Here is a 21,254-nt window from a genome sequence, read left to right on the forward strand (position 1 = left end):
TCTAACCTGAAATATAGAAATGTTCTTTTCAGTGAGCTTTCCAGCAGAAGTTATCACTTATTCAGAGGAGCAGCAAGAAGAGAATGAATGGCTCATTAGGTCCTTAACACAAGAATCATAGAATGGTTAGGGTTGGAAGGGACCTCAAAGATTATCTAGTTCCAACCTCCCTGCCACGGGCAGGGACTCCTTCCACTAGATCAGGTTGCTCAAAGCCCCATCCAACCTGGCCTTGAACACCTCCAGGGATGGGGCATCCTTGACTTCTCTGGGCAACTTGTTCCAGTGCCTCACGACCCTCAGAGTGAAAAATTTCTTCCTTAGATCTAATCTAAATCTGCCCTCTTTCAGTTTAAATCCATTTCCCCTTGTCTTATCACTATATACCCTTGTAAAAAACCCCTCTCCAGTATTCTTGTGGGTGCTCTTTACACACAAGGAATTACAATATTTTGGTTCCAAAAAGGCAGTATTTTATTGTGTTTCTTAAAATCTGAGTGTCACAACATTCATAGAAAGAATTTTAAAGCTGAATGTTTAGCCTCTCCACTCCATGTGCTCGTATTAAATCCAAACCTTTTGCCATGACCTATATGTGGTACCTTCCTCCTCTAAAACAGCACACTTTTTTGTTTTGTTTTGTTTTTTCTTACTCCTTGATACGAGATTAGCCCTATGTCAACAGATTTAATTTATACTAACTGATCGTTTCCAGTTCTTCTCAAATTCACTTCAAAAAACCACCCACAGATGGCAGCATCCCCAACAGCGTCACCTACACCGTTGACTTGAAGCGCTGTAACAATCGTAAATAAACAGCCTTTCCACTGTTTTTAACTTTATCTCAAGTTGTCAGATTAGTGTAAGGGGTAATGCCCAGAACTGGTTAAAAAATGCGAATATTACAAAATTCAAATAGGAATAACTAAGAAAACATATCAGATTGTGATTAACATGAAGAATTGACTAATGTAACAAAGCTGTGACAAATAGGGCTAGACAGAAATTCTGCTCTAACACCTGAATGCTCTGATCCGTTTAGGTCTTCATAGTCCTCTCAGACACATCATAAAAATTTCTCCCACAACAAAGAAGAGTAAATAAAACAAAATTACTATTTCAAAACTTTTCATACAGATCAATACACAGACAAGTAGACCATGAAAAGATTTATTTTTTAGTCTCAAGATATTTGAAGTTTCGACCACATTGCTAGAAAAAGAAAGCTTTGCACAAAGAGCCATACCATCCACCAATTAATTTTCCATGTTTTTCAATTCCATGACTGACAAATGACTACATCTCAGAACAGCTTTTCTGTGTGTTCTAAAAATTGCTTATAACAAAACCATTCTCCCAGTTCCAGAGATTTAGCAATTTTGCTGTTTTACTTGGAAGTGCAAAATAGAAAGTACTGAACTTGATTTGGAAAATTCATTTTGAGCTACATTAGTACCAAAGCAGCAGGGCATTTTATGGCATAATCGAGTACGTATACCAGTTTGTAGAACCAGTCTCTTCTTTCAGCAACAAAAAAAATTCAAAGGAATCAGTAAATTTGTCACTGATCTTGTTTCAAGTCTTTGCCCACAAGCATTGACGTGACTGGGTGCATAGAGGCTCTATGCTCCAGAAATGTCTTGACAGCCAGATCTCTACTCTTGTCAAAACCATAAAGCTCCCTGTAAAAGAAAAAGGAAAAAAAGGCACCATTACAAAATCTACGAAAATTGTACAATGGGGATTTTCTCAAGGTTTTACTTTTCCCTTGAAAGCCTCACATTAAGGCACATACTGGGAGACTAAGCTTTCTTCTACTAAAAAAAGTCAGCAAGTGGAAAGCAACTCTAAAGATAAGCTTGTTCACAGTATACAGGAAGTCCTGTATCATGTCACTTCAAAGCATAACATAAATAAATGTACAATGTCAAGTATTATACATTTCCATTATACTAAAAATGCCAACAACATGAGCTCCTACAATTTGGAGATTACTTTTACCTGAACAAGGGTCGAGTAAACTTCATCCTGCCCTGATCTGTTGCCATTTTTAGAGCCAGAGGAATAGCTTCTTCCCACTTGGACCTGATGCAGAGGCACAGCCATCTGGGCCAGAGTGAAAGAGGAAAAAAAAAGAAAATTTACATTTTTATATTCATTTGCACTGGTCAGTTTTCTTATGATTCTGTTGCCATAAACACTCTGAGCAGTCCTGTGTCATCATGGGAATGAGATTCTAGCTAAGTTCAACAAAATATTTAGTGTCTGACTAGCACGTTACAAAAGTGGACTTTTCTATGAAATAGGAAAAAAATTGCTATAAAGTTTCTCCAAAACAGTCTGATCATTTTCTGCAGCTATGTATTTCTTTTGTATTACAGCAGTGTCCAGTTGCATCACTCAGAATTAGAGCTGAATTATATAGCATTTGTCATATTTGACCAAATGATTAAAAAAAAACCAAAAAACCCAAACAAAATGTCACCAGCAACTGGCATGTGCTTGTTCTGTTTTAAAAATAAGAAGAAATTGATCTTGTTACAAGAAGTAGAAACTATACTGTATGTTTAAAATACTTACTTTTGTTAATAAGAAACAAAGAACTCTAAGTTAGTTAAGGCAGAATAGCCGTCACTATAGGAAATGGTCCAAGTACATAACAGTAGCAAAATACGCAATACTTGAAGGTATTTGCAAAGATTACTTATGTTCTCAATAATACCTTTTTCAAACAGCTGACGTGTGTAAATACAATGTGTAAATATGAAATAGAAGAAGTTAGGATGGCACTAGAATCAAGCCATTTAGCTAGAAGTCATTTTCTCCTTCTTTAGAAACTTCCTTTAATATTTACTGGTTTTGATGAGACAAAAGCTTTGTTACAGTGAGCATTAAAACGTGACAAAAAAAGTGTCCAATTTGTATTGAAAAAACCCACAACACTGGCACATCAGCAGAACTGATTAGGTAAGTCCAGAAGATCTGTTCCTGATTAAATACTGGAAAGATTTTTCAGACATGTCTGAGTCACAGAAAGGCTCATTACTGTATTATCCAATACCACCCCCAAAATAAGCTATCAAGTCATCAGGTTCCTCTGATAGCGTGACAGATGAAAATAACGCAGAGCTAATCCACTGCTCACTTCCAGGTCTTCTACTAGACTATATTCACCCAGTTCGTAAGTAACAGAATACCACTCTGGTAAGCATGTTTATGCACGTGCTTACAAAAAACCCACAACGACAACAAATCCCAAAAACCCCTGCACTAGTTCTGTACAACAGTATGTCTCAGACTACTTATGAAGCAGGACACGACATTTTATGAAAGCATTTAAGACTAGAACAATGTCCATACTAGAACAAACCTGAATCTTATTTCAGAATTGTGTAACGCATTGAAGTTATATACTTGCTGCATTCGTTGGACATGTGACACTGGAAGAGGAGCCTGAAAAAGGAAATTCCATAGTCAGAATAAGCCAGAGCCACTTCAAGCCACATACCTCAAAAATAAATACGTTCATTCAAGAAAATTGATGCTACAAAGGAATTAAAAGCTTACCATGAAAATATTTGTAGCTGCTCCTTTCAAGCAACATTATTCAAGGAAAAAACAATAGCAATTTCCCAGAGCCAGTACTACCGAAACATTCAAAACAAAGTTATTTTCATTCCACTTTATTTATAGCTTATTTCCAATAACATCAAATACAAATTCCACCACCTTATAGTTTTGTTTTTACTTTGCAACCCAAAACACTCTGTATGTTGCTTGTTAGCTGAAGAGCCAGACATAATCAGGGAGGCACGGCTGAAGGTTTTAGTAACTGCGTACGATAAGAGTGGGTTATTTTAGCAAAAATTAAAAGAAAACAGGCAACTTAATTCCAAAGCACACTTGGGCTGCTGTGTCTGCTTTTGTGATACCACAATCAGGTTACCCCAGGCGTGCACTTACCTCCAGAAGCAACAGTGCCAGGAACTCAATCAGCTGATGAGATGACATTTCCTTCAGGTCTGCTGAGCTGAATGAGCCCAAATCACTCTCTTTTGCCTACGAGAGAACAGTTACTTGAGTTTTTAATAGGCATTTCAAAGTACAACCAGGTGTAATTTTTTTTTTGGACATTCACATTTACTACTAAGCCATTCCACATAAAAAAAGATAGTGATTTGTATTTGTGCAGGATGTTACAAGAAGGGGGAGACTTAAGCCACTGTTTGATGTTTCATATTCTTCACTTCAATTTTCACTTGTTTTCTCTCCACTGATCTTTTTATCTCCACTTTCTGTTAAAGTTAAGTGAAAAATCAAATACTTTTTCTATAAAAAGTAACACTGAGAAGACAGTTAAAGATAACAGACAAGTACAGTGAAAAGCCACAGAGGTAACAGAAGGAAGGTATGCTGAATTCTCTATTAGTTGTATTAGTTTTATGGTTAAAAATGTAAGAAAATTGTGTAATATTAGTTACTTACTATGATTTAAGTATTTCAGGTTTTGATGAGAAATGCATACTAGCTCCAGTATAATGTAAATGAATTATTGCTAATACAATACAATCAGTAATGTAAAGATACCTTGGGATCTGTTTCTAAATCAAGACATAGTATCAGGATTTCAAAAAGAAAATTCTCAGTTTGGTTACTACACACATAAACCTGGCTGTGTGCCCTGTTCAAATATGTACAGCACTTCACATACAGAAGCCATGGCAAATGCACAGACTCTATGATGAAAGGTGAGTCTATGAAACACAAAATCCCTGGCAGCCATACTATCACCATAAACACACTCTCTCTCAGTAAATGACAGATTCCGAAGAGAATGGTTCACTTTACACAAAGAGAACTAGCTTTTCAAGATACACACACCTCGGCGTACTTTAACTACTCACTTTGATCCATCTTTGGCTCAAGGCAACACAAGCATTTCCTAGTGTCATATCATACCTGTCAAATATTGAAAACAAAGGATCACACTTCAGAAACACAAAAAGCTCCTGTAATATTTTCACAAGAATGCTTAGAACTTATTTTCAAATGGCTCCACATTTGTTTGTTGTAGGCTCCAACTCAATATTGCAACACAATTTACAAAAGACCTATTATAACAAAATATATTTCAGTTTTGGTTAGAAGCACCTTGAGCTAGGTGACACTATCCCTTGATCCCGTACGCACACTCCTAAAACGATCTATACTTCTGAGCATATATGATCATACATAAATTATAGCTTATAGCTGAAAATATAATATTGTTGTAACAAAAGGTCAGAAAAAAATAATCTTTCCTGGCAACTTTCAAAGCAAAATAAATTTCCATCAGAATAAAAAATTGAGAATATTAACAGTGACATTTTTTTCTCCTATATGCACCTATATCAATTTCTACATAGTACTAGGACATTTTCTAACAAAATGTTTGTAGGAAGACTTTCACCCTGTTTACAAACTGCTTCATGACTGTTTGGAAAATCATGTGCAACTTGGAGAAGGCAAAGGTGAACTGTGAAAGAACGCAGCTTACGTAGGCTTCACTGGTGGCATTCCTGGAGCATGAAACCACGAGTTCCAATCAACTTTATCAAGAACGTCTATCTACAAAGCAACACAAATTCTTATTCAATTTTAAATGTTATTTTTAGAGAAAAGCATATCCTGTGAAAATTAGGTTCGATCTTTTTTTTTTTCTCCTTTTTAACATCCCTCCAATTAACCTAGAGAATCCTATACAGATTACTTCAAAACAAAATATTCCCTTCTAGAGAAAAAAAACCAAAACGCATCATAATGCAAACCCATCTTCCTAAGATTCCAGACAGCATCATATTAAAATCTTGAAACAAAGAAGAGGAAGATAAAGAACTAGTCCTTAAAGAAAGTAATTCCTGAGCTATGCCACAGTTTCACACAATTAAAAGGTTTCAACCAATTAGTTTTAAATACTACCCAACCTTATCCTTGAAGTAGGAGTACAAGAACTTCTTCCAGTCCTCGGTTACTATGCTCTTATAAGCAAACTGCTGAATGTAAGCCTTCAGGAAGCCCATGAAGACATCTAACATTAAAAAACAAATGTTTCAGTGTTTGAAATTAAAACAACAATATAATACTGTATAATGTCTGACTAACAGTTACCTGGTCCTCCAAGAAGTTGTTCCAGGTAAAAAAGCAAAGCAAAGCCTTTCTCATATGGAACAGATGAATACGCATCATCAGGATCTATTTCATTCAGATCAGGGATGAGGTTAGTTACAGGATTTTTATCTCCAAGAGTATTTATCTGTGACAAAGACACAAGAAAATATATTCATCTAAGAAAACTGGCATTCTTGCAAATCACTACCAATCCTATTTACAAAGGTATAATCCATCCAAAACTAAGATGGCCTCATTTCAAAGCATTCTTTCTCATTCCTTTTCCTGAAGTTCTGAGTCCGCACAGAACATAGCTTACTGAACTTTTTTCTCATTTAGTTTTATCAGTGTCTGACTGCCTATCAAACAGAAAGATGTTAGGATCAATCCCTCTGCTCCAGCTGTCTCAAAGTGGTTAATTATTGTCACGTCTGTCATAATCACAAGCACCTAGTAACCTATCTGTATTTATCCCTTTAATAACAAACTATTTCAACTACTTGATATAAACAGGTGGTATAAAGCATAAAATACAAGAAGGAAATATTCATAGTAAACCAGGTAAACTGCATCACCAAACTGAATGAGAGGGAGATCTACTATCACAGGCTGGAAACCTGAAAACTACAGTTTAACTATGCTACCAAAACACAAAAATAAACAACTCTCCTAGACAGCAATGGATTAGGAACATCCTTCATTATGACACAGTATGCAGGAATAAAAGTAATCAGTTACCTGCATGAGGCATTGGAAATTCTGGTCATCCTTGGAGACAATTTCAACAAAGCTTTCAGCTGCTTATCAGCATGCTAACAGGTAATACCACAGTTTAGCCATATCCAGAACAACCAAGAGAGTCTGTAAAGACGTTCGTCCTTACAGAACAGCTTAAAACAGTTTAAAAATCTTTATCTAATCTCTGAGTATATTAAGCTATTACCTGGGGAAGAAAACATTTACCTTGGAATCTAAGTTGTTCATCCTCTAATAGAAAAGTGTTAGGAAAGCTAACTAGACAAGTCTTATTTGTGGGAAATACATGAAATCAGCTTTATTTTGTTTAGGTGTATGTTTAAACATAAAGTTATCATAACTTTAAAAATATTTACCGTATTCTGCAGTTCCCTCCAACCTCCTAGGGCTTGAAAGTGTCTGAACTGCTCACCAAACAACCGACCACCAATCCTGCGTTCCAGGTATACAGTAAGTCCCTCATTCAGCCTGGAAATACATTGCTAGAGTCAGCACAGGTAGGACAGCAAAATGAATTTAGTTGGTGTCTCTTAATTAATCTTAAAATATGATTTGCGTTGCATTGAACATCACACCTACCAAAAATGCTCCCATGTTTTGTTTGTTACCAAGTTGCCTGTCCAGCTGTGTGAGATTTCATGAGCAATAACCTGAAACACAGAAAACAACGACAGATCTACTCTTTAGACTCCTCTGAAAACAAACATCAAATCTCAACAGAAAGAAAAAAATCCTAATGGGATCTCATTTACTGCACTACATTCCCAAAGCCAGCCAGCATTCACAGCTCTGTAAATCTATCCATGTAAACTTTATTTAGAGGACTAACACTATCCTATCGAACTTTCTCCAGAAACAATTTTCAGTGTGCAGCCTGCAAGTCATAGAGCCACACTGATCAACAAAAATAATTCCTCCAGAACCATGGTGCAAGTACTTGTTTATGAAATCACATTTCAGAATACTGGATACAAGCCAACTGACAGACTACCACTACTTTCCCACCTAAGAAAGAGCTGCAGTGCTGGGATGTTCTAAAACATCAAACAGGAAGAAAACAGTTACCCCTAGAAGGATAATTATGCATGATGTATTAAAAAGTATCCATGTCAAATATTTCAGTATTCTTGGGATAAGACAATCACATTCTTTTTGTTTTTTTTAGCAGTATATCAGTTTAGTAGAAAGACATAAGATAAAACAGCATCCAGAGTACTCAAGTTTCAAGAAAAAATATAATTTAATCAAATTGTACTCAGGACTTCCACTTTAAAAGATAACTGTGCACAATGCAAGTTCTAGTGCATAGACAGATACAGAGAAAACAAGTTTCCTACAAACAATTTCAATTAGATTAATTCAGTTGTGGTTTGTAACTGTATCTACACACAGGACAGGAAAAGAGCTACCGAGCAGCTAAATTCAGTCAGACCTCTACGCATACGGGCACCCATGTCACTTTTGTCTGTTCATTATACAACATAGATATGTCTCCAGGTTTTCTGGATTTTACTTAGAACTAAAACTCACTTTCTAAGACTTGAATTACCGTCTCAACTTTTAATTCCCCCAATGAACAAGAGACCAAGTTTTCAGGCATCTACTACAATGGAAGTTAAGATGCAACTTCAAGTTGTGTTCTGCTTGAAGATGAACCTATTTTGCACTTACGTTTGATAGAGATCGATCGCCTGCCTAAAAGAAAAAAAAAAAGGCAGTTGTCAGTTCAAGTAAACTTCAAAACATATCACTTAATTCAGTTTCACGTATAGTCTCTAACTTGAAGGGAGGCAGGAACATTTACAGTTCTTTCTAGGGGGAAGATTAATCCAACTTGTGGATTAATATAAGCAAGCCCTAAGGAAAAGCTGACTTTTTTCAGTTTTGCACTTACCAATAGTGTTGGAGTTACAAAAGTAAGACAAGGATTCTCCATACCACCGTAAGGAAACGAAGGTGGTAAAACTAACAAATCATACTGTCCCCAAACGTAGGGTCCCGCTAAATCTTCTGCCGTTTTCAACATGGCTTCAGCCTGAAACAAGAATTCACATTACTTTCCAACATGACTTCTGACTACAAACACTGAGTAAGTTATAAGCTATTGCTCCCACACTTCATTCTCTTTCACCTTGGGATGTCTCACATGGAAAATGAGTACAAGACTGTATCCATATTTATGTTCTGTAGTAATTTTGTGTTATGATAGAAGAACAGCATTTTTTGGGGTAGGAGGTAGAAAAAGGAGGACTACAGACAAACAAAATACTGAACTACAGTCTGTTACTTTTCCAAAACTATGTGTAACAGTTAGTTTACAAAACATTTTTTGTTACATACCCACCTCAGCAAATTCATAGGCCGATTTATCCACTAGCTCCTTTTCAGCCCACACCAGTGTCCTTGGGCCAATCTTTCTGTTGAGAAGTAAAAATGCCACTAAGACATCACGAACTGGAAATAATTCTATCGGAAATTAATTTGGAGAGCATACGTTTAAATGTGCTCATGAGTAACCCACGTTACTGAAGACACTCATTAGGGAGTCTTCCTCTCTTTTTCCTCTCCACTGCTACAGTAACACTAGAAAAAGCTTTAGAAAACAAACCAACCACATGCATCCACTGTTCAGGACCAATAAACAAACAGGAAACACATTTACAGATTTTAAAATGCTTTAAAGTCCTAATATAAAAGCATTATCATGGGCTTGATTAACATATCCTTGTGCAGAAGAGCAACGAGGCTAAAGCGATCATTTTCTGCCTTTTGTACATGACAAAGCTTCTGTTTCTAGAGGAAGAAGATACTATTCCCTGAGCTAGAAAAAGCCCTTGGTGGTTCCAATCAATGCCAAACTCTTCATGGTATTTCTTTAACTTACAGCAAAATTATATTCTATAGAAAAAAATTACGCAAGAGTGAACCAAGATACATGCAGTGTGATACAAATAAGCAGACTTGTTGAACCTGAGACCTTTTAAAACTAGAAATAAGACCAAGAAACAAACAGAAAACGTAACCCAAGACTTACTATGATTATTAATATTTATACTTTGTGCAGTTCACTCACCTGCTTTCTAAAGCTCCAACTACTAACGCAATCAAGTAGCAAGGTATGGGAACCTGATGGAGAACATGAGAAAAAAAGAAATCTTATTTGTAACGTGAGCTATCAACACCACTGATGCAAAGAAAAACAAAGGTATGCAAGTAAAGAACTGTGCACGTTTCCTTCATAGTTTCCTGCCTTATGTTAGAATACAGGCATTGTTTTTTCTCCGCAAATGATATTCCTTTATCTACAAGGAGTATTTATTTCATGGATCTTTCATGCAAAGGCCGCAAAATTGCAATGTCATCTCTGTTTGAAAAAAAACTGCATAAGTAAGAGCACATAAAATGCCACTGGTTTCGTGACTGTTCAAAAGAAATTTAGTTTTCCATATTCATTTCAGTTCCATTAAATTTTATGGAAGGAGAAGTTAAGAGATACTGTTCTGATAACAGGCAGTTGTATCACGGAAAAAGATGCAGGAAAAGCTTTAATGAATTCGAGTAAACAAAGAACATTTCAGGATAAAAATATTCATCGAAATCAAAGTGTACATTTGATTTTGTATATATTTGATTTCCATCTTTGGAATTAAAATAAATTCTAAATATTTGTTATTTTAATGGCAAAAATTCCAAAGCTACAGTATCTTTATAGAAAAATTCCTTCTCTCAGTGCTCTGGAAACAGGAGATAATGCAGCCGTTCCTGTTGAAGTTCCATTTTATCTGACTAAACACTGTTAAATAAGACTTTAAATCATAATTACTTGGAGATAACGCTTCAGAAAACTTTATTCCACCATTTATTATCCCCAAACCACTTCACTATCATTTATTAAAATATCCATACCATCATGTGTGTTTTAATTTTACATATTAACCCACAGAATATATTTTTGAAAATATTTTAGTCCATCTACTTGTGTTATAGACAGGTTACTAAAAGATTGACAATATATCCTTACATTTTGATACCAAATTTGCTAATCTGAAATTTTTTAATTACCTCAAATCTCAATGGCTTTTGGGTAATAAGCACATTTTTGCAGAGACTGCTCTCCACTACACTTCTTACCAGTCTGGCTAGGCAGGAGCAAAAAAAGCAGTTTTAGGTAAGCAGTTTTAGGTAAGCTCAGCACACATACATATCCAAAGTTTGATGCGTTTGTCTTTTCGTCCAATGAAACACGTGCCTTTCCCAACAAATTGGTCTTGTGGTTTCGCGTGTGAGATGACACGTAGGTCTTTTTTAATGCAGTTGTCTTTTTTCATGTGTATCTTTTGCGTTTAATGCTTTTGACCTTTTTTGTTTAATGGAACACATGCCTTTTCTAATAAATTAATCTAATGGTTTTCTGTATTTGAAAGTGTAGTATCATTCCAATTAGACTAAATGTTGTTCCGTGTACAAGTCCAGCAAGCTTCCCAACAGTGCATTTCTAGGTAACATACAGCTCTGGACAACATACAACCTAGAAGCCTTACGCGCGAGACCAAGAGTGGCAAACGTTTCGGCTCCACAGAAAAGGCAGAACACCGCATACTGAAGAGCTCACGGATAAGGTGACAATTTTTTTCCTCTCTCAGGTTTCACACAGCAGCCAAATCAACCCAACAGCTGCTGCAGTTCAGAGTAGGTTCCCCTCCTCTCCTCCAGTAACACAATTCCATCCTGCCTTGCACTCTTTCAGTCCCTCAGCAGCCCAAATCGGCTCACTAAAACAATATTTTTTCTTAAAAACTTATGTTAATTTTTATCTGCCTGTTCAGCAAAATGAACTAGGCTCACCAAGGGATCCCATAAACATCAGAACTGTAACCCAAAAAGCTGTGAGAACAAAAAAGCCAGGAGAGTAAATTGAGACTGATACTTTAGGAGCAGTGGAATCATTAGACTAGCTGTACAACTTAAAACTTCATTCTTAGAGGAGTAATCTTCAATTAGCCACAGACACTTTCCGTAAAAGCCGAATTTTTCACCTTTAAAAAAAATCTCTGTTGTCAGAATTTGCTTACCTTCAAGTTCAAAACTGCTTCCAATGCTCAGGTTCACTACTAAGATCTTGGTAAGCTTAAAATTTGCGAGACCTGTTTTCAAAACTCTCTCCCATATTATTCATACGTGCACATGTTATTTCCCCAAGAATCAGTACAGAAAGAGGGCTTTAGACAAGACTAGCTTTGAGCATACTAAGCATTTTCAAAACTTGATGGGCTTTTCTGGGATGCCAAAATGACAAGTAAACATCATCAGCACCTACTGACTTTTTAGAGTTGGAAATTCATAATACCCTGCATTTTTATAGTGACAAAGAACCATTGTCAGTCACATGATTGAGTTGTGGTGAATTGAGTTAAATCCAGTTGGCGGCCAGTCACAAGTGGTGTTCCCCAGGGCTCAGTCCTGGGACCAGTTCTTTAATATCTTTATCAATGATCTGGACAAAGGGATCAAGTGCATCCTCAGTAAGTCTGCAGATGACATCAAGTAGAGTGGGACTGCTGATTTGCTTGAGGGTAGGACGGCTCTGCACAAGGATCTGGACAGGCAAGATCAACGGGCTGAGGCCAATCATATGAGATTCAACAAGGCCAAGTGTCAGATCCTGTACTTGGGTCACAACCATCCCATGCAACACTAAAGGCCTGGGGAAGAGTGGCTGGAAAGCTGCCCAGTGGGAAAGGACCTAGGGGTGTTGGTCCACAGGCAGCTGAATATGAGCTGGCAGTGTGCCTAGGCGGCCAAGGCGAATGACATCCTGGCTTGTATCAGAAATAGTGTGGCTAGCAAGACTACGGAAACAATTGTCCCCCGTACTTGGCACCGGTCAGGATGCACCTTGACTACTGTGTTCAGTTTTGGGCTCCTCACTAAAAAGACACTGAAGTACTGGAGCACGTCCAAAGAAGGGCAACAAAGCTAATGAAAGGTCTAGAGTACAAGTCTCATGAGGAGCAACTGAGGGAACTGGGGTTCTTTAGTCTGCAGAAGAGGAGGTTGAGGTGAGATCTTATTGCTCTCTAGAACTACCTGAAAGGAGGTTGTAGCAAGGCAGGTGTTGGTCTCTACTCTCAAGTAGCAAGCGGCAGGACAAGAGGAAACAGCCTCAAGTTGCACCAAGGAGCTTTAGAGTGTATATTACAAGAAATTTTTTCACCAAAAGGGTTATCAAGTACTAGAAGAGACTGCCCAGGGAAGTGGTTGAGTCACCATCCCTCGAGGTATTTAAAAAACATGGCACTTAAGGACATGGTTTAGTGGTGGACTTGGCAGTGTTAGGTCAACAGTTGGACTCAATGATCTTAAGGGTCTTTTCCAAGTTAAATGATTCTGTGATTCATCAACGATATCAAAACCGTATCTGAAGCGACTGTGAACTGCTTGAGTTAGGAGTAAGACCTTAGGCATCTGTTTACTAGCCTGCAGCACTTACGTTCTGACTGAAACGGTATATCTTCCGACTGCTGTCCTCTGGGTCAGGCATCTCTCCATCACGATTAGCACTCATAAGAGCCACCAACTCTTTAGGAACGGATATCTGAAAGAATGTTATCCAACCGTGAGAAACTCAGTTGGCACACAGGATTATATAATATGCTAGAAGCAGTGACAGCAAAAAGAGTAGCCCAGATTCATTTTCTTGTTAAGTCCTTTCCTTCAGGCCGAATACAAGGCATATAGAAAATTCTGTCTTAAAGGCTGGCAATATCTAATTAACCAAAAGGACTACCTCTGACAAAAATTAAAAGTTTCACTTTCTTCAGACTACTGACCTGTAACGTCACATTGGATATCTTGCTTTTTGCTTCCTTAAACCAATCAGACTATTTATGCCAGGACCACAAAGATCTCCCAACCATGTACCAGAGCACACTACTTAAGGCGCATATGAGAGTTATTTCAAGTATTTTTACTTTACAGCACTCTTTGTTGTTTTAGAGTCAGCTCTTCCTGATTTAAGAACATATTTCTTTCCTACTATAGCATTTTTTTTTCATTTGGAAACAAAGATATAAGTGAATGAAAAAAGAGATCATATATGTAAAAGAAAATGGTAAATCTAGAGAAAAGCCACAGGGAAGATTAGCAGGTTTTTGTTCTTACATTAAGCTAAAAGTCAATATTCTCTGTTTTTATTTTAGGCCACATGCCAGCAGGTACAAAAAAAAATTTCACCGGTTGTAGTAGTTGTCTTTATTTAGACAGACGTGACTTAGGTTCATCTACCTCTGCATAGTATGTTAGTTTCACAGCAGGTGTGTCTTGGCATGGAAGGATGGCTCTGCAGTGAATAGCCTGGAGAGGGGGGAGAAAAAATAAAAGCAAGCTAAAACATAACAATCTTTCTAATGCAGAAGACTAGAAATAAATCAAACTAATATATTATACTGGTAATCTATACAGCTCCTCCACAGAATTCATTATCTACAAACCAATACTTCCTATCACTTATAATAGTTTGCATAGTTAAGGCTTTTCTAAAAGAAATAACAGTAGGTAAGACAAATACACAGCCACAGATATTGACTACAAAGGACTGCGTGTTCTTCAACAAGAATATTGGAGAAGGTAAAGCAGTTCTGGAATTACTAAATTGCAAACAGAGAATAAAATCTCAGCAATATCCTAACTTTTTCAGTGTTTTCATTTGGACCTTTTTTGACACACACAATTAGAAGTTATGGGCTACTGTACTTTCCCCTACTTGCCTCCCTCTGCAACTTTTTGGAAACCAGGGGGAATTACAGTGGTTTGTAAACTGCAAATTTAAAAAGAAATAAATTAATCCACTCACCTGACACTGGCTGAAAAGAAATGGGTGTTTCTTTCCAGAAGTTTGCTCTGGAGAAAACCATTGGAGAGCTGAAGACTTCGGAGAGCTTTCAAAAGAGATTTCCACAATTGCTTCTTGTCCTCTGTGTAATAAGGAACATAGTCAGACTGTTTTGACACAACTCCTGATTGCTACCAAAATTCCTCTACAAAGATTCGTGGAAAACAGGTCTGCAGCAATGTCTCAAAAGCATTAGAAACAAGAACAAGTAGCATATTAAAAAAAAAAAAACTTTTTCCTTTCAATTATGACAGTAAAAATTGGCTAGTTTATTTTAATTTTAATGTCCCAAGACACTTCTATTATTGCTTTTACTAACCAGAAACTTTTCCTCTCCTCTCTTCAAGGGAAACATGGACTTTTTCTTTAAACTATTTGGACCAGTCACATACGTGTACTTTTGTAACAACTATCTAACATTGTACACGTAAGTATAAAAAACCCACTGCAATATGCAAATTAAAAAAGTGTATAAAGCCTATATAAGAACATACATGCCTTAATAACATAGGATTTGTGCATTCTGTAAACAAAAAAATTTAGATTTTGTAGCTGATGTTATGTAAGTATGATCCTTAAGCAGAAAAAAATAAATACTGAAAATAGTAACTACTGGAAAACCCTACTAACAGTAAGGTTAAAAAGAAAAAGAAAAAACATTCAAATTTTATTCAGGGTTTCAGAACTAGTGTAAAGTAACAACTAACAGTTCTGTGCAAGACAAGTATCAGCTTGCTAACACACAAATTTGACACATTCATACCCCTGTTTTTTCAAAACATGATAATATGACTGACACCAGAAGTACTTGCTTCTATTATCAGAAAGTTCCAGATTATACATGCAACTCTCTGGAATTGACAATCCAACCATAAATCAGAATAAATTCAGCTAATCAGAGGAGCTGGCCACCAGATAAGCTGACCAGGTACACATATCTGGTTTACAACCAGTATTCCAAAGTACATATTTGACGAGAAAAGAGAAAATAATTTGTTATTACCATAAGGCACATTACTTACTGAACAGTCAGACTTTCAGTTTTAACTCCTACCTTTTCCTGTCACTTTTATTTATATTTACATGGGGGACTACCTCACTTAGGATTATAAATTCTTACGATCATGACTCATAACTCCATCTTTGTAGCTTTTTTTCTTACAAGGAAAACTAGCTATAAAAAAAAGTTGGAAATCAAACAAAAGAAACAGGCCTATATGTGTGCTGTGTCCTGTTTGTTCAAGTACTTAATTTGTTCAGTTTCATATCAGATAATAAGTGTTTCCCCAGCTGTTGTATGACATTCCTTTCTCTTCCACATTATGTGTTTCTAAATGGCACTAACTCAGAGAACAACAACAAAATTAGAAAACAGACATGAGTCTGTAGAGGTAACAATCAGCTTTGAAAACAAAACAATAAGAAGCAACTTAGTATACAATTTTATTCAAACAAGGGAACCTCCTTATACAATCACAGCTTTCCGCTTTGGCACATGAGATACCACAGAGTTACAACATACAAAGCAAATTGCCAAAAAACACACTGTAATTTGGCAATAACTTTTTCATTCATGCAATTTAAGAGGTAGATTATGGTTAGTTCATTCTCCACCATGCTGCCAGAAATCAAGTTCCAGTATTTAGGGTTTTCGGCTTAGCGTAGTCAACATAGTAAAACTTTTATTATTTGAAAACATGTTTCTATCTAATCCTAATGGTAACCTGCAGCTCTACAGAAATGAAGAATCAGCCCTTGTATAAGAGAAAGGCAAACAGGGTCTGTAACTCCATATATGCCTTACTGTAGCAATTCTGAACACGACAAAATCAGGTGGCTGAAGCACAAAGAATATTACTGATGAGAAGCACTGGAAAAATTGTGATACGTTATACATCATCTCGCTACTTACTAGCAAGTAATTTTGTACATGATATAAGATCTGAGGATGGGTACAAAGACTCCTGAAGTTTTGGCGGTCTAATGAAAGACAAATATTAAATTCATCTACAAGACCATGTAACAAATAAATGCAACACCCTAATTTACAAGTCCCTTTGCAAGCTTACACAACGACTGTGCAGACAGTCAAGCAGCTTATACAGTGCATTTTGGAAACCACCTAAAGTAACAGCAAGAACGTGTACCTTCTTAGTTCAAAAGGCAGCGTGATTTCCAGGGGTGTTCCCTTGAAACTGTGCTTTTCTCCAAAAACAAATTTTGCATCCTGTCCATTTACGGTTACTGTAAATACCTGTAGGTCTTTTGTGTCCAAGACCTGTAATGAAGTAAATATTACATACTTGTTAAACAGCGTAATAATTAACATAGTACTCATCAAATCTGAAACGTAAGTGTCTCTGAAGGAAAAAGTATTTACTAAGTAAAACTGGAAAAACTGAGTAACTACGTCAAGTACTGGGAACCAGAATTTTAAGACAGGAACACCAAATGTATAAAACTGGAGGTGGAAGAGGAGGAAAACCAACTTCTGACTCTGAAAGTGGAAACAGGAGTCTACTAAGTAAAAGACTTCACAGAGCTACTATGAAATAAGAAGAATGACAGAAAAGCCTCTGCTAAAGCTTCCATCCTGGAAATTGCTGCTATGAATCAAGACTTTCATGCAACAGAAGATTAATTAAATAATGCAGCGCTCCCATATGATGCACGAGAAAAGCTTTGGTCTTTATTATTAAGAGGATGGATTTTTTTCTTCTAAAAAATGAGCGCCAATCACAAAAAAAGATTTTATGGCGCTAGCAGAAAAATCTCATGAACCCAAAACTTCACTTTGCATATAAAGCAAAGTTGAAGAGGTTTATACATTCACTTGCATAGCTAACCGAGAAAGTAGCTGGCGTAATAATAACACACGCGAAAATAAGCGTACTTTTCCAATGGTTTACTCCCATGTTTTCGGCAACTGGCTCTTCGCCATTCTCACGGGAAAACAGACATTCTTCCCCCTCCTTCGCACAAGGCGCCGGCTCTGGGCGCGACAAGCGGAAACCCGGGCCGCGCAGGGGCGGTGAGGAGCCGCCAGCCCGCGGGTGCGCAGCGTGCTCGGGCCGCGGGCAAGCCCGGCCAGCGCGGAAGCTCCGGCCGAGCAGGCGGCAGAGCCCGAGGCTGCTCCCGGCCGCGGCGGCAGGGAAGGAAGAGCCCGGTCGACGGCCGAGGGGAAGGACGAGGCAGGCGGCTGAGGGGAGGCGACGCGAGCTGGGAGGAGACGGGACGTGGCCGAGCGCAGCCCGGGTCACCCCGCCGCTACCCCTCAGGCGGCGACTGCAGGTTCACCCCTCGAACGCCGCGGGCAGCGCGAGGGTCGCGCCTCCGCGCCCGCCCCTCTTCCCCCCCCCCGTTACCAGGCAACGCAGCGCCTCGCGCTCGGCGCGCGCGGTGAAGGCGGCCGTGCCTCGCAGCGCCCGCGCGCCGAAGTCGACGCGGCAGCGCAGGTAGAGGTGCCGCGTGCGGCAGCAGGAGGGCGCGGCGAAGGAGCTGGGGTCCGCCGCCGCCATCGCTCGCGCGCCGTCTGCCCTGCGCCGCGCGCCCGCGGCCACCGCCGCGGCTGCCCCGCCCGCCGCGGGGCGGGGCCCCCGCGCGCCGGCCCCTGGGAGGTGTAGTCCCGCCCTCCGCGGGCAGGGCTGAGGCGGCGCGCGGAGAACTACAACCCCCGTGGTGCACTGCGGGAGGCGGCACGCCGCTGGCCGCGAGGGGCGGGGTACGGCGCGTCGGCAGGCCGTGAGCGTGCAGAAACCATCTGACGGCTGCTGGAAGAACGGTCACTGTAGAACTCCTCGTTAGTATAGTGGTAAGTATCCCCGCCTGTCACGCGGGAGACCGGGGTTCGATTCCCCGACGGGGAGGCACGCAACTTTTTTCTCCCTTTGTTCGCCGATATGGCGTCTTCGCCGGAGGCGAAAAGGAATTCTTTGCGAAATCAAAGCTATTGGAAGATTACCGCGACTTTGAAACAGGAAGCAAAGAAGAGAAAGGCAGCCGAGGCCTGGCAGCCGCAGCCTCGGGGGTGGTGCGGCGGTTGCAGAGTTTTACCAGCTCAGCAGCTTAACTGAGAGAATGTATGGGGAAAGTATTTTTCATATTTAAATGGCTCAAACAGCTAAACAGGGAGGTTAATTAAGCCTTCCAAAATCATTCACCCTTTTTCTTAAATGAAGATGGGGAAAGAAAACAGCCTCACCAAAACCTGCGAGGTAGAAACAATGGGAAGAGGGACAGGTCCAACGGACATGGCAGAAGAGGGAAGGTGGAAGACTGAAGGCCGTCTCCTGGCCTGTGGTAAATCAGTACCTCGTTTTAATCCTCAAAGTGAGAACTTTGGACACCAGGAAGCCCCGAGGCTGCGCTGGATCCCGGCCCGAGCTTGTGCTTCCAGCCAGCAGGCCGGTGCCACCAGCCGCACTAGCTAGGAAGCTAAGAGTACATTGCAAAACAACTGTGAGACTCCAGCTTGCTTTTACTCCCTTTTTTTTTAAAAAAAAAATCCTTCTGCCAAAAGGCTTTATTTATTTAATTATTTATTTATTCACATTTCAGCACAAGGTTACTAAAAGAGATCTCCTCCCTTCTGTGGGAAGTCAGCAGACGCCGAGCAGTAAATACAATCACCCAAATTTCTCTTTCTTCGAGTGAGGAAAGAGCGCTGCGGCTGATCCCACGTAAAAAGGGTAAGGAATTCGGACCTGAGACAAGAGGCCAAGGCACTTGGCTGCGGGGGGTGCGGGCGGTGTGTGCCTGGGAGGCCTGGAGGGCCCTGCTCTGGCCCTGGCATTGTGCACTCAGACAGTTTCAATAAGATGAATTTGGTGCCCTGACCCGGGCATTGAAAGAAAATTATTCTGTACCATGAGTGAGCTCACATCAACCACGCAAACACAGCAGCAAGCACTCAAGTGAGGACATACACAAGAAAAATTATCTCTGTGTAGTAAGACCTAAGATCCAATTTGGCAGCACAGCTTGGCAACAAAGGACGATTACTCTTGACAAAACATTGCCGGAAGCCGTGGGCATGTAATGCTGAGTGCAGAACCTAACCTTTGTCACCCTTAGAAATCAATTCCCGAAACGGCATGTCTTCAGCCTGTGTGCACACAGCTGCTTGAGCAGTGCACCAGGAGCTGTGGCGAGCAGAAGGCACAAGAAGAATGCAAGGCTTGAGGTACAGTGCAAGACCAAGAGGTGCTTTCCATGGGCTCACCAGCTGGTGGCAAAGCCCATGGTCCTCCCAAGAGCATCCCACTGCCCCAGCTGTCCCATCTGCATGTGACCCTAAAATGGGAATGTGAGAAGCACGTGAAGAGGAGGGGATATGACATGGAGCATCGTCCGCAGTGACACCCTGGAGCTGTGTATAAACCATCTGGACTACAGCTACATGCAGAGAAGCCCAGATAAACCAAGACAGGAGAGGAAGGGAGTTTCAGTAGATGTATTGCTGCATGTATTACAGAAAGAAGAAAAAATATCTCCAAAATTTTCCCATTTGCAATTTCTGAATTTCCTTTAATGCCCACTTCCCTTTCTCAAAGCCCACATATATGTCATCAGAAACACAAGGAAACTGATTTTGTTTAGTAGGCAGTTTATTTCAAAACAAAGGATGGACTCTCATGTGTTGGCATCCAGTCAGGCAATTTCAGCTGTCATAAACCAATAAGGGATTAGAAAAGCAATTCATTCAAAACAGAAATATACTGACAGTGCTTTGCAGGCATAAAAAAGAGTCTTGCAAGCAACTCCATACCTGCTTAGTTGGGGATCCTGTTTTCAGATTAAGCTTTCACAGTGCACAAGCAAACAACCCAAGAGATAAAGTTGCTATAGGTGTGCAGCTTCTAGAGTCCCGGGAAGTCATTCTCATTTGTGCGTGGGCAAAGGTAAAAGGAAGAGGCAAAGGCATCGAGCAGAGCTTTACAAGGTCAGCCTTTCTGCCCCTGCGGGGTACTTCGTTCTTGCCTAAGTCTCTCCCAGGTCAGCTCAAACTCTACTCTTCTCTCCTGTGGTATCAAATCCTTCCAGCACATCCCCACGGTGCTGCCACACCCCACCTGGCAGTGTGGAGCTAGCACCCCTGGAATGCCAGTGGCAATGCTGGCAAGCCCAGCCACCGCTGCCCACGCTGTGTTGGACCACCGTGAGAAGTTTGGTGCGGTCCAGGCTGGCTTCCCCAGAAGGCACAAGGTGAGGGAGCCTCAGCAGGAAGCCTTGTGCAGTGTTTGTAGAAGGAAAGTTTGAATAAGGGCCAGCACTAATGAAATCTAGAGGAGAGAACACTGCCATATTGCTAGTGGAAATCTTGCCCTGATTTCTTATTTAAATGCCTATTGAATTATCCACGTACAGCTTTCATCTGCATCTCTTTTGATGCTTCTAGTCATCCCACTCAGCTTGCCATCACATGTGTGTTTTACTATCCTGACCTTATCATAAGCTCAGG

The 21,254-nt window shown here is 39.8% G+C and overlaps 1 protein-coding gene and 1 non-coding gene across 2 annotated transcripts; one reads left to right on the top strand and one right to left on the bottom strand.

Annotated features, from left to right (window-relative positions):
- Positions 1 to 1,154: 1,154 nt before the first annotated feature.
- Positions 1,155 to 18,312, bottom strand: LTA4H (leukotriene A4 hydrolase). Its single transcript, XM_086610046.1, has 19 exons — positions 18,160 to 18,312; positions 16,942 to 17,072; positions 14,756 to 14,876; positions 14,188 to 14,256; positions 13,394 to 13,498; positions 9,977 to 10,029; positions 9,248 to 9,320; positions 8,798 to 8,938; positions 8,575 to 8,598; positions 7,483 to 7,553; positions 7,260 to 7,371; positions 6,148 to 6,292; positions 5,964 to 6,067; positions 5,537 to 5,607; positions 4,905 to 4,959; positions 3,964 to 4,059; positions 3,371 to 3,453; positions 2,002 to 2,106; positions 1,155 to 1,682 (listed from the first exon to the last, which is right to left on the bottom strand). Exons 1-19 carry the CDS (start codon positions 18,310 to 18,312, stop codon positions 1,562 to 1,564), a joined length of 1,833 nt encoding a protein of 610 aa, XP_086466172.1. The 3' UTR covers positions 1,155 to 1,561.
- A 276-nt stretch (positions 18,313 to 18,588) lies between these two features.
- Positions 18,589 to 18,660, top strand: TRNAD-GUC (transfer RNA aspartic acid (anticodon GUC)). Its single transcript has one exon. It is a non-coding gene; the product is annotated as a tRNA-Asp (tRNA).
- Positions 18,661 to 21,254: the final 2,594 nt, after the last annotated feature.

The sequence above is a fragment of the Tauraco erythrolophus genome, chromosome 4 (genome assembly GCF_009769465.1).
Source record: "Tauraco erythrolophus isolate bTauEry1 chromosome 4, bTauEry1.pri, whole genome shotgun sequence".
NCBI lineage: Eukaryota > Metazoa > Chordata > Aves > Musophagiformes > Musophagidae > Tauraco > Tauraco erythrolophus.

Coding starts and splice junctions, on each gene's coding strand:
- LTA4H (XM_086610046.1), bottom strand. CDS start 18,312: ATGGCGGCGGCGGACCCCAGCTCCTTCGCCGCGCCCTCCTGCTGCCGC. Junction 14,257..14,755: donor TTCTTTTCAGCCAGTGTCAG/GTGAGTGGATTA, acceptor CCCCCTCTCCAG/GCTATTCACTGCAGAGCCAT. Junction 9,321..9,976: donor GTTGGAGCTTTAGAAAGCAG/GTGAGTGAACTG, acceptor ACTTCTCAACAG/AAAGATTGGCCCAAGGACAC.